The following is a 13073-nucleotide window of genomic DNA, read 5'->3' as shown; positions in this document are numbered from 1 at the left end:
TGACATTGTCAACATGGACCTTACCTCACCAAGATCACATACATTGTGAGGGGTCCTTTTCTGCCCAAAACTTAATTCCTAATTGTCTTTCAAATAAGTCATCCAAGTAATGTGGTATTGATTTTCTCTTTACTCACAGTAGGCCCATCTCCATTTTTGAAACATTGTTTTTGTCATTGTAATTTTTGACCTTTTGATAATAACCTGTTACCGACCTTCAGTTTGTCACTTTGTATGATTTTAATCAATCAAAAGATATAAATATTTTGTATGATGTTGCTTTTCACAGGACACTCCACCTACTGTAATGTATAACTCAACAATAACTGAGTATTAATCTACTGATATTCTAAACATTTCAACAGATACTGAACCCATAAACTCATATCAGTATAACATCATTATACCTAAAAATAACACATTCATGTGAACCAGGCTCCTTGATATGGCTGAAATTGATATGCTTTGCTTGACCAATTCTGTCAGTGAAATCACTGATTTTTGCTGTTCTGTAAGAGTTAGTTATAGAAGCTTCATTCATTTATTTCATGCCTGAAAAGCATCTGTAAATACAATCTAACTACAGACTCTGGTTATTACGGCAGAGTTTGCTACATGTAACGACACTGTCCAGCATTAATTGAACTTCCTTCATCAGAGCTTTTAGCCTGATTGAAATCAAACAACTTGGGCTGTTGCTTCCACATCACCTACATCTACTGCATGATCACTAAATTTCTATGTCCAGGTACATCCATGAACACATGCACAAAAACTTCAATTGATTCTTACACTTCAGACATTTCGTTAGATAATAAGTGAGTTAACTAACACCTAATCGAACTAAACTGAAGAATTGTTAAGCCAAGCCACAATGTCATAAAATCACATATGATAATTCATGACCCATACTTCTGTTCCAACATTTTTTGTCATTGTGAAGTTCACACCGAACATCATTTTTCCACCAAATTTCATAATCTGTATTGTCACCTGGGTGTTGGCTGTATATATAAAGCTGAGGTTTGCTCCTCACTCTATATATTAGGTCATCTCTTGATTTTCCCAAACAGCATTTGAGGTTTTGTTTTGTAAGTAAGACCTCTTCCCAGGTTTTACTTTTTATAGTTATCTTTTCCTAACTCTATATGAACATCAACATTCAAATGAAATATGAGTGTTTGAAATCAATTGAAGAATATCGTTCAAGATTAAGTTCAAAGTGTAAACGTTTCCCAAAGCAAAATTGGAACTGCAACTGTCAGATTTTTAGGCAGACACTCTAAAACACGGCCACCAGGCCAACAAGTTAGTAGTGTTGAATTATCTATTTATAGTTACTGTTATTAAAATAATTTTACTTGCGCTTCAGTTACTGTTGTGTAGCTTCATCAAACAATCACTACATTGATATTATCCATCACTGTTAGAGAAAACACTTCTCATTGGTTTTGGTAGACAATGTAAAACCATCTGTGTTGGGAAATCCCTCAGGACTCTGCCCCTCCGGATTTTCTTCCCCCTTCGCGAAGGTTTTACATTGTCTACCACAACATCAAAGGCGTGTTTGCTCCTAATCAAAAACAATCAATCAAATTATACCCTCACCTGTTAGAGACTGCACATGAGCTTTGAGCTGGGATACTGTACTTTCCAGTGGAAAATTCACATCATATTTCTGCTTGTTAAATATCACTTTGAATTCAACACTGTTTTCAACACTTTTATCTGAAAATGAAAACAAAACAATATTTGTCATATTTGTACTGAATCCTTTTGGCAACACATCTGCAGCAAGTAAATACAATAGTTAATGTGAATATACACATGTAGGAAATATAATTTCAGTAAATGTTTATGAAGTATTTTGTGATTTTGCAAAGCACTTGCAAGCACAGTAGTCTCACTTGCACACATGGCCACAGTTAATGAGTGAGAGAGTGAGTTAACATTTAACGTCACATCCGCAATATTTCATCCATATCGTGACGAGAACATTCAACAATGAAAAATACCATATGTACATCATAAAACCTGTCAGCGAAGGACAGTAAAACAACTAGAATATCACAATTCGAATTAAAACTAGCATGGAAATTTAAAACTAATATCACTACTTAGACAATACAATATAAAAAAACAGGCTATAGATCGCCAACAACAGATGGTAGATCACCATACTAGGGACCATGGGGACTTAAGTACCTTTGCTACCTACATGGACCCCAGTTGGATTTACACCATCCCTTCAGCTGCTGGTGATTGTAGGAAAAGTTAGCCGAAATTAAAACAAGAAGAATTATACATTTAAAAAGCCTGGTAAGTTCACACAGGCCCGTAAGTTTTTGGACTTATGTACCCTCTCAATAATATTACAATACTTCAACCCCCTTTGAGGGTACAGGCACCAACAAGTCAAGTTACTAATCCAAACTACTAATCATTAAAATGCATCTAGTTACACAACATATTACTCAAAATTCAACCAAAAAATCAATTTCTTTAAAAAAAAACAATAATTAAATGAGAACTAACGCTAGTAAAAAGATCCTTAATTGTTTTAACTGTAAAATACTTATCCCTTTTGATGGAGAATTCAACACAGTCAAGCAGGATATGCTTCACCATGACTCTCTCATCACAACGGATACAAAACGGAGGATCCTCAACTTTTAACAGGTATACATGAGTGTATCTTGTATGGCCAATACGATCAGATCACAGATGCAAGTTCTAATGCTAGCTTTGTAAAGGGAGTATGGAATAGGAAGTGTTGTCACAGATTTGTTGAGTGCTGCCTTGGCAGCAAGATCAGCCATTGTGTTACCAGAAATGCCTACATGCCCGAGTAACCAACAGAAGACGATGTCGTATTGGCCAGTAGCAAGACCATTATACAATTCAATAATTTAAATTAAAAGTGGATGTTTACATGAAATATTTTTTATCGCCTGAAGGCAAGAAAGAGAGTCTGAAAAGATTATATACTGTTTATGTTTAGGGTGTCTTTGAATATATTTAAGAGATGTTAATATGGCATTAGCTTCACCTGTGAAAATAGAGCTGTTATCTGGTAATCTAGAAGATATTGTTCTGGATCCAATGACAGTGGCACAAGCCACTGCGCCACCGTCCATGGACCCATCTGTAAATAAGGATTTATAATTGCTGTATTTATGTTTAAATTGATTATAGTCTTGTTTATATTGTAATTCATTAGTTTCTGACTTTTTAAATGTGGTCAGTGCTAGGTCCACTTTGGGCCTAACTAAATGCCAAGGAGGAGAAGAAAGAAAACAAGAAGGGGCTATATTATCTAACTCATTGCTGGCAGCAAAAATAAGTGGTTTTATTCTTAAACCAAGAGGTGGAACAAGAGAAGATTTCTTACTGTATAAATCCTCATACAGAGGATTGAAAACACGGTTATATACAGGGTTGGACTCATTGGAATATAGTTTTGTTACATACTGTAAAGAAAATTTTATATGTCACTGCTCAAAAGATGGTTCATCAGCCTCGACATACAGGGCTATCAACAGGTGAAGTTCGAAAGGAGCCAAGAAAAAGTCTTAGACCTTGATGATGGACAGAAACTAATAATTTTATTTTTAAGTTGCTCTTGCAGGCTCCACCATAGACGATGGAGCCATAATCAAGTTTAGAATGCACGAGTGATCGATATAGATGGAGAAGGTTAGCTTGAGAAGGTTAGCTTGATAACGTCCCCATTTAGAATTTGAAACCACTTTCAACAAGTCAAGTGCTTTCAGGCATTTAGTTTTAAGGGATTTAATATGCAGTAAAAATGTTAAGGGTAAATCAAAGATTAGACCCAAGAACTTAGCTTCCTTCACAATTTTAATTGGCGTGCCATTGAATCGTTTAAAACTTTTGATAAACTGTTTATCTTTGTACAAAAAAGTGTGACAGACAAAATACTGCCTTGTGAAACACCTTGATCCTGATTGTAATGATCAGATAGGGTAGAACCCACGCAGACTTGAAATTGTCTGTTATTTAAAAAGTTGGCTATGAATTCAACCTCGCAAGCCGAAGTCATGTAAATCTCTTAAAATGCCATATTTCCAGGTTGTGTCATATGATTTGAGATAAAAAAAAGATAGATACAGCGTGTTGTTTATTAATTAGTGCATTTTTCACAAATGATTCCAGTCGCACTAGGTGATACTGCTGTTTTTACTGAAACCACAAGGCTATTTGTTTCCATGTACATGGACCAAACAAGTCGATTATTTATCATGTGTTCAATGGTTTTGCAAACACAGCTAGTTAATGAATGGATCCATATGGTCATGTCCAGGTTTGGGTATTGGTACTACTATAGCACCATGTCATGAAGACGAGAATTTACCCGAGGTCCAAATATCATCAAAAATACCTAAGAGCGTCTCTAACCAGGTCTCTGGTAAGTGCTTCAGGAGTTGATAATGTATGTCATCAGCTCCTGTTACAGTGTCATGAGCTTGATCAAAAGCATTATAGAGTTCATGAATAGAAAATAATTCATTATAATCTTCCCCATTTTCTGAGTTGAAATTAATAGTTCTTTTTTCATGTTGTCTTTGATACTGCTGGAATTTAGGGACATAATTTGAAGAGGAAGAGTGTTTAGCGAGAGTTTCACCCAGTTTATCTGATTTATCAGTAAGCAATTGATCTCCATGTTTCAGATGATGGACACTAGATTTAGTACCTTTACATTTGATTTTCTGGACCATGTTCCATACCTTGGGCATGGGTGTCCAAGAATTTATTTAGATACATAATTTTGCCACGATTTCCGTTTGTTGTCTTTAAAAGTACGCTTCGCTTTAGCATTTAAAATTTTAAATTTATTTAAATTATGCACCATAGGATGGCGATGGAAATAATGTTCTGCTTTTTTCCTTGCCTTCCTAGCTTGTTTGCAGTCATCGTTGAACCATGGTTTTCGATTATGTGGAACTACAGAGGAATTTGGTATACTCTCATCAGCTATGGAATTCAATTCATCTGAAAAGCATTAATAGCATCAGGAATATCAATAAAATGTTCAGGTTTAAGTTTTGCAGCACACAATGTTTCATATAAAGCCCAGTTAGCCTTTTCAAAATTCCGCCTTGATGATGGAGGAACATCAGATGGAGTTACAGATTTTAGTATAGTAGGAAAAATGATCACTTCCACAGAGGTCATCGTCGACTGACCATTCGAATTCATTTAGTAGTTATGAATTTGTGAGTGACAAGTCGAGAGCAGAATAGGTCCCTGTACCAAGGTGTAAATATGTGTTCGAACCATCATTATAAATACATAAATCATTGTCAGAACAAAAGTCCTTGAACAAATTACCTTTAGCATTTGTAGTTACACTACCCCAGAGTGGGTTGTGCCCATTTAAATCTCCCATTGTAATACAGGGCTGCAGGAGTTGGTCATATAGAGCTTGAAGATCAGTTTTGGCAAACGTCGGAAACACCGATATATAGAGAGAGCACAGTGTCAACGCTACATGTAAAGTAATTCTCACTGCAACAGCCTGCATATTAGTAATAAGTGAAACAGGGCTATGAATAATGTTTTGTGGCCCTATCACCCGGAGAGTAAAAACAATGATATGCATTAAAATGACGAAGGTCAAATGTATGTTTGTTTTAAATATGTCTCTTGGAGACATATCACTGAAGGTGTAAAATCTTGGACTAATAGCTGTAATTCATGTAAATTAGTCCTCTATCCTCTGCAGTTCCACTGTACAATATTATTGGAATACACTATCTTTTGGGGGATTTATTGTTGATCTACCCCATACTCTTTTGTAGGGCGACAAGCTATGCGCCCTAGAATTGACGTTTTCAGAAACATCCATGTCTTCAAGAGACCCATATTTATTGAACAATTGAATTTTATTTTGTGACCCTTTAGGAGCTCTGCCACTTTGTTGTTTTGAAGCATCAGACTTTGGCTTAGTTTTACTTTTAACAGTTTGTTGACTTTCAGCTGTCGATTGAGACTTTGAGTGTGACTGAGATGATGATGATTTGTGATCAGAAGAAGAAAGGAAGTGATTCCTCAGTCTGAGATGATATAGCAGGGTACAAAAGCTCCGGAGAATCGCAATTTACCCATCAACTTAGTTTGGATGATTTTGTTATTTTAGAGCTATACTCAGATGATGTCTTTGCTACTGTAGCATAACTTTCTGAAAGATCATACCTCTTTAGCATTTATTTTGCCTCAGAAAAGAGATATTTTGGGTAAACTTTATTCTGTTTATCTCCATGTGCTCTTTCCATTTGTTTAGAAAATGAGGAATGGTCGCCTGAGCAATAGGTGCAGTTCTTAAAATCACTGTCACAATCTTCGGTTGTGTGTGTTTTCTGTGAGCAAACACAACAGACAATGTGCAAGTAGTCACACCGTGTCCATATTTCTGGCATTTAAAACACCTGAGCGGGTTGGGGATGTAGGTATCAACTTCAGTGTTACAGGTGTCTGCCTTCACTGATTTGGGTGCATTTGGAGAGGAAAAAGTAAACAGATATGTATTGGTTTTGATGGTTTCATTGTTTTTCCAAGTTGAAAAGCACTTGACATAGAGCACACCTTGATCCTTCATTTCTGATATTATATCAAGGCCCGACACATCATCAAACAATTGATCCCGATCTCTAATGATACCTTTACTCGTGTTCAAAGTTTTGTGAGCAGAGACCGTGACCGGAATGCCCACAAAAGACTTCATGTTCATCAGGTTGGTTGATTGTTGCCTTTTTCAGCAGTCAACTAGCAGCGCACCCAAACGTAAGCTTCTAATGTTTTTAACATCCCCAGCAATACCATGAATACCCTTGGATACAGCAATGGGGTTCAGCTTTAACGGTGTCTTGTCTCAATCACAACAAAACCCGGCCAATACTCAATCGATGCGGTCTGTGGTGAGTATCCACAGAGTCAATATCAAGTCGACGTTTTGGGTTTTTTGTTGGGATTTCATAAGCCATGGTTAGTGTGATACGGTTCATCATCCAAGCTCCCCACCCACCACGGAGTATCACAAGGACAATGCTAAAGCAAGCGGGCATCCAGCATGCAGCACCAAGGATACCCAGATGATATACTCCAGTAGAAGAATTATCAATAATTAATCCACCATATTGGCCCATGAGCCACCGCCTTCTGGGCATAAGACTTTAGGCAAAGTTCAGAACTTCAAAAATGCATTTCAAAATCAGAAAATCTCGATGAACAAATAGGCCAAGACCAAAATTATCAAATATGATTTGTGCAATGACATATACATATATATATATTCCATGCAGAGGGCTTGGCATGACCGGCCGATTGGTTGAACCGGGCCCATTCAACCTCCCATCTAGGCAAAGTCAGGGCCAAAATGGTGTATTGAGCAACAGGAACACGGTTACAGTCCCCTACTGCCCTCAACCACCAGGATCCCTTTCTCCCTGCAACCCATGGCAAACGGGTTGGTGGACCAAATATCCCCCCGGGTCCACAACGGGGGTGAACGGCTCTCAGCGTTACCCAGCACCCACCAGGAGGAGGTGGCCGTTCACGGGTGCCTGGCCACAGTTAAAAATAGGTGCACTACATGACAATACCTTGAAAATGAAGATAAAAAGGGATGGCTTGGTTGTGAGTTGTCTAGAGTTCTGGAAGTTGACGGTGATGTTCAGAAAAAAGTAAAGACATGTACCATATATGACAGAAGATAAGCCAGTCTTATAGTTCAGCTGACCCTGGAAATCTGCATCAAAATGGTTTGACTAGTATGTAAGTGATACTACAAACCTAAATAAATGTAAAGAATACCTTATAACCTCGAAATTAAGTTTGTCTAAAATATTTATATACTTAAGGTCCCTAAACCTTGAAAGCTCTGGGGGTCATAAACCTCAAAATTTTAGTAACTTGAAAATCTCCCAGTATAGGGTAGTTATGTTTACTTGTATGGTAGCTGGTGAGCTGGTGGAGATCGGCACATAGGTATGTTTGCCTGTATGACAGCTAGGATGGAGTCAGTGCATAAATATAATTGCCCATATGGCAGCTGGAGCAGGTGTATACTACTGTATAGCAGCTGGTGTAAGCTCACTTGTATGTAAATATAATTACCCATATGGCAGCTGTAGCAGGTGTGTATTAATATATAGCAGCTGGTGTAAGCTCACTTGCATGCAAGTAGTACTCATGACTAAAGGAGAAGCAGGGGCAGGAGGGTGGGAGCATAAAGCAAAGGCAAGATGGAGCAAAAACCCAGAGTATATATATATATTGGCGTATTTCCGGTACTGTTAAGTACTAAAGATACATATGCAAAAGCTACGTTGGACTAATATTTACACATGACAAATGAAGCTGAGGGGTAACTGCCCAACATAATGGTAGTAGGATGCCAGCTGAGCAACTATAGCAAAGTGGCAGGCACTGGTGTTTGTAATGCATTACACGTGAGGTAAAAATGGCAATGTTTAAGAATACACAAAGCTTGCTCTACCTCTGTATAATGAAGGATTCAGATCAGTTAGTCAGAGCACAACACACGTGACATAGGAATACCTATCGGCTATGTGGACTCTTGGGAGCACTAACAAATAAGGAATCTCTACGTAACATTCCACACAGTTGTCTGGTGGAAACAGGCCTATGTAAAGCCACGAGATGATGTGCTTCCTGATTTGATGAGGCAGTGTACTGTTACCTGAGGGTGTCGGGTGTTTTACCCTTCTCCCAAGGCAATCTGTATTTCCTCCACTCTTTGTCTGGGGATGATGTAGTCAGATGGTATACTCAAGGATAAGTCCAGTTTGGCGTTCAAGTCCTTTTATTTTTTGGTATCGTTTTTCACAAACAAAGGTCCTCAAATATTTCATAGTTTCTGGTCTAAGCACAACATTAGTTTACAACGTCCTGGAAGAACTTGTTGGTTTCTTGCACAACTTCTGATACTATAAGTTCATCTGAGCCATTCTCTCAATATACAGAGAGAACCTCTCAAGTCAACGGTGGGGCCCAGAATTGCGCACCACTCACCGGACAACTAACAAAATAGAAGTCATGACAATTTAGGCTCCTCCCCCCGAAATAATGTCCTACGTCATACAAAAATGACTCATACCCAATCTTAATAATTAGTTACTTTCATTAGTCCCTTTTCAAGACTTTATCAGTACCATCAAATTCTTCCAGTGTAAAACATCTTCGTTAATCAACTTTTAGCCATTCATCAGCCAAACATTGACATACCTGACAAAATATCAAATAATATTTCAGACTGGTCGGCGCCAGAAGATACTTAAACAAATTATTTCCGATCCTCTGCGTGTCCCTTTTATTGACACACTGACCATTAGTATCCGAATGTCCATTTGCCTAATCATGTATGATCACAAAGTCTTAGTTTTATGTTACTTCAGAGAAATCGCCATTTCCCCCGGGAAAAGTGAATCCATAAAATTTGGTTACTTGGTTAATGCATTGACCCTTCCTAACTTAACTTCAATTTCTCCTTATATATTTATCAATGTCTTATAAACTTTCTAACTCTAAATGTCCTGGTTATAGTACAGTAACAAAGACACAGAAGTAACTTGCTGAGAGGGATCTGTCTTGCAAACACTGGTTATAAGCTGGGTTTAATGTAATGCCACAAGTAATTTCTCTGCACCTGAGAAATTCTAAAAAAAGCCACAACAGATGTTCATTCTACTACCAGAGGCCCGTTTCACAAACCTATCGTAAGCTTAAGATCTCGTAACTTATCTCGTAGCATCCTAGCTCCCGTGTTACAGGAAAATACTGTACAATGGCTGCGAGAAAACTTATGAGATCTCAGGCTTACGACAGTTTTGTGAAACGGGCCTCAGGTCGGTAAAAGGATTAAGCACATCAGATATTAGCTTCCTAACAATGTCACAAAGAATACAGTAGAATACAGTAGGTAACAGAAAGTCAACCTTTGATATTCATGCAACAAGGCCTTTAGCTTGTTCAGGTATCCTAGGTGTGCCTCGTTGAACAGGCTGCTTACTTGGCAGGCCTGTAGATAGCTGAATCTGATGCTAGTCAAGAAAGTCTTCACGATGTAGCTTAAGGGGTAGACTAGAGGTATGCCAGTTGGGAACACTGAAAAGAGTCAGCTATGTTGTTAAGCTACCCTTGCACATGACTAGCTCTAAAGAGTTACCAGTGTCTGTGTGATGTGTTAGTGAAGGCATAAGAGCCACAGTACCTAGGCATTTGGATTGGCCCCTATTTATAATGTCAACTATTGTCACACAAGAAAGTCATTTCCAATGTTTACCCACTATGTGATGGCCACAACAATATGGTACTGCAATAGATGGGGGGGGGGGGGGGGGGGCACATCGGCTTAACATCATTCCATCATTTAGAAAACCAAGCATTATAGTAATATCCTCTGTATCTTATGGTAGCTGAACCCTCAGTGAACAGCTAAATATAGGAGAGCAATTTGCCGAGTAGTCAGAACTGATGACATGTTTGCTAGGTTGGGTTGGTTCAAGAAGGATGTTGATGGGTTCACGAGAGGATATACTGGATATCCAAGGACATTCAGGAAGGAAGCTGGAAACATCCTAGTAGATGATATAATTGGTGGGTTCGCAAAGGTGTGGTTGTTCATTGATGGAAGAGCATTCACAAACTCTGAGTGAGAAAGAGTATTAGGGTTTGTGAACCCTGACGTCTAAGAAGGTCCAACATAGGTGGAAGGATGTTATAGGGGTGCCTGAATGTTGTCACTGTAGACTGCTCTTGTGCTGCCGGTTGCATAGTCAGTGGTAGATGTCTTCAATACTACTACACTATGAGAGGCAGAAACTGGGGAATCCTCTGTGAGGAACTCCAGTGGTGAATGTAAATTATTTAGTGAGGGATTTATCGCATTCCCAGAAGATAATAACAAGGCTAACTCAGGTTTTGCAGGCTGTCTCTTACCGTTGCCTGCTATCACTTTGGACCGAGACATAAGCAATAAGTGTGAGTCCGGATAAAGGAAAATAATGAGATATGTCTCCAAATCCACATTGGTGCACTTGCATTAATCTCATCTAACAATTCAAAAACATTTTCTCCTGCTGACACTATAGGAGTCACATACTGAACAAGGGTACTATTGTCTAGCAAATGGCTATGGCAAAAGCAAAGCAACTGTAAAACTAGGAAACAAAAAGTTGTTAATTCAAATACAATTAATACACCAGAAGAAATATGAATATCATCAAAATGATGAAACTTGATCATCAATCCTGAAACTTGTCCTGAAACCTGAAACCTGAAACTAAAGTCCAAGCAAACATGTTTTTGGGTTTTTTTTCCTTCTGATCTCCCTAAATGCTATTTGAGGGAGCTACCTCCCCTTGTGGTATTTGTAGAAGTACCCATTAGGAAAGGTACTCTGGGATTCCAGGGGATAGATTGGCGTAAACCTCACGTGCTCAAAGTGCTTTACTAAGAAATTAATTATTGTTGATAATCTACAAAATTCTTCTAAATATGGCCAAGAGTTTTCTGTACAGAGGTGGACCGGCCCCCTGCTTACATTGATCAGCCCTCAAGACCATACTTGACGATGCAGATTATAGAAGTTATGTTTCATGGACCGAATAACACTTGTCTAGATGCTCATGCCATTCTGGATGGTGTGTCTCAAAGGACTATGCTTATGGCTTCTCTTGTGAGGCAATTAGGACTTCATACAACCAGGGATAAGAACCTGTTGACCACATTCAGATGAGACCCATTTACATGTGATGGTTTATTCATTGACCTTGTAATCTCCCCAAGGAGTAATCAGTGCATACAATTCCCTATTAAGGAAGCCTTTACTAATGGACAGAATCTGAACAAGGAGCTCCTTCAAGGTCCCCTGCTTGGATCATCTCTACTTGGTATATTATTGAGATTTCGGCAGAACCTGGTGGCAATCTCAGGGGATATTAAAGGGATGTTCCACCAAGTGAGAATATTTGACACGGACAAGCCTCTCCTGGGATTCATATGGTATGATCTAGAAGACAGAGACCGGGATGTGGGAAGTCTTGCCTTTCGGAACAACTTGTAGCCCTTGTTGTGCTACTTACGCACTCAGGAAACATGTGAGTGATCATACAGTCAGAAATGAAAATGTCTACCAATCTGTCACAAATGCCTGTTATGTTGACAATTGTCTCCAAAGTGTATCTACTGAAGCTAAAGACCTTGTCCACTGAAAAAGTACCTTGCCACATGAAGGAGGATTCCACCTCAGATAATGGGCAAGTAATATGTCCAATGTGGTATCAGGAGTGCCTCCTGAAGACAGGTCCTCAGATTGTGAATTGTGACTGACCCTTGATGATTGTCAGCCTTGCGAGTATGGCACTGTGAATTGGATGAACTTCGCTTCAAGTAGAATACCATACCATATAACTGCTCGAGGGTCATATACCGCATCCTGACCTGCTTGGGTACACCACACCATACACTGCACGAGCAAAGTGTATTGTTCAGGACCTTTGGAACGAGAAAAGGGACTGGAGTGCACCACTAGAATCAGGAACCCTATGTGAACTGTGGGAAATCTGGGAAAGTGAACTGAAGGACACAGTGTGAATCAGGTTACCCAGATGTTACACACCCTTGCACATCGCTCAAGAACTGCATCCAGAGAACTTCTGTGATGCTTCTGAGAGATTGTATGGTTCACTTTCTTCCTTGAGAACAGAGACTTTTTTCAAACTGGACCCTTGTCAGGACTAAATCCAGTATCGTCGGACTTCTATATATTAGCGAGGGGACATGTGTTTAAGCCAAATGAAAAGCAGCCTTCGGCAGTCTCTCGAGCTGTCTTGCTAGCATCTTGTTGGGATGTACTTGTAGTGAGGCGAGAGCCGTCTGAAGGTGAATGAATTTTTGATAGTCAGTAAGGATGTATGGCTGGCAGACTTGTGAGGCAATGGCTTACTGAAGGTGAATGAAGATTTTGGCAGTTATGACCACACAATCTTACAGATGTTCTGAAGTTAACATCCTAGCCTGAGGTAATC

At 39.0% G+C, this 13073-nt stretch overlaps 1 protein-coding gene across 2 annotated transcripts in view; it reads right to left on the bottom strand.

The window, feature by feature from the left end:
- Nucleotides 1–13073, bottom strand: part of LOC137283530 (cyclin-dependent kinase-like 2) — a 566496-nt gene that overhangs the window by 149926 nt on the left and 403497 nt on the right. For both annotated transcript variants that reach the window (XM_067815087.1, XM_067815088.1), the window contains one exon: nt 1609–1728. In XM_067815087.1, coding sequence (XP_067671188.1) covers nt 1609–1728 — 120 coding nt within the window. The remainder of the gene's footprint in view (nt 1–1608; nt 1729–13073) is intronic.

The sequence above is a fragment of the Haliotis asinina genome, chromosome 5 (genome assembly GCF_037392515.1).
Source record: "Haliotis asinina isolate JCU_RB_2024 chromosome 5, JCU_Hal_asi_v2, whole genome shotgun sequence".
Taxonomy (NCBI): domain Eukaryota; kingdom Metazoa; phylum Mollusca; class Gastropoda; order Lepetellida; family Haliotidae; genus Haliotis; species Haliotis asinina.
This window is presented reverse-complemented; position numbering and strand designations above follow the sequence as displayed.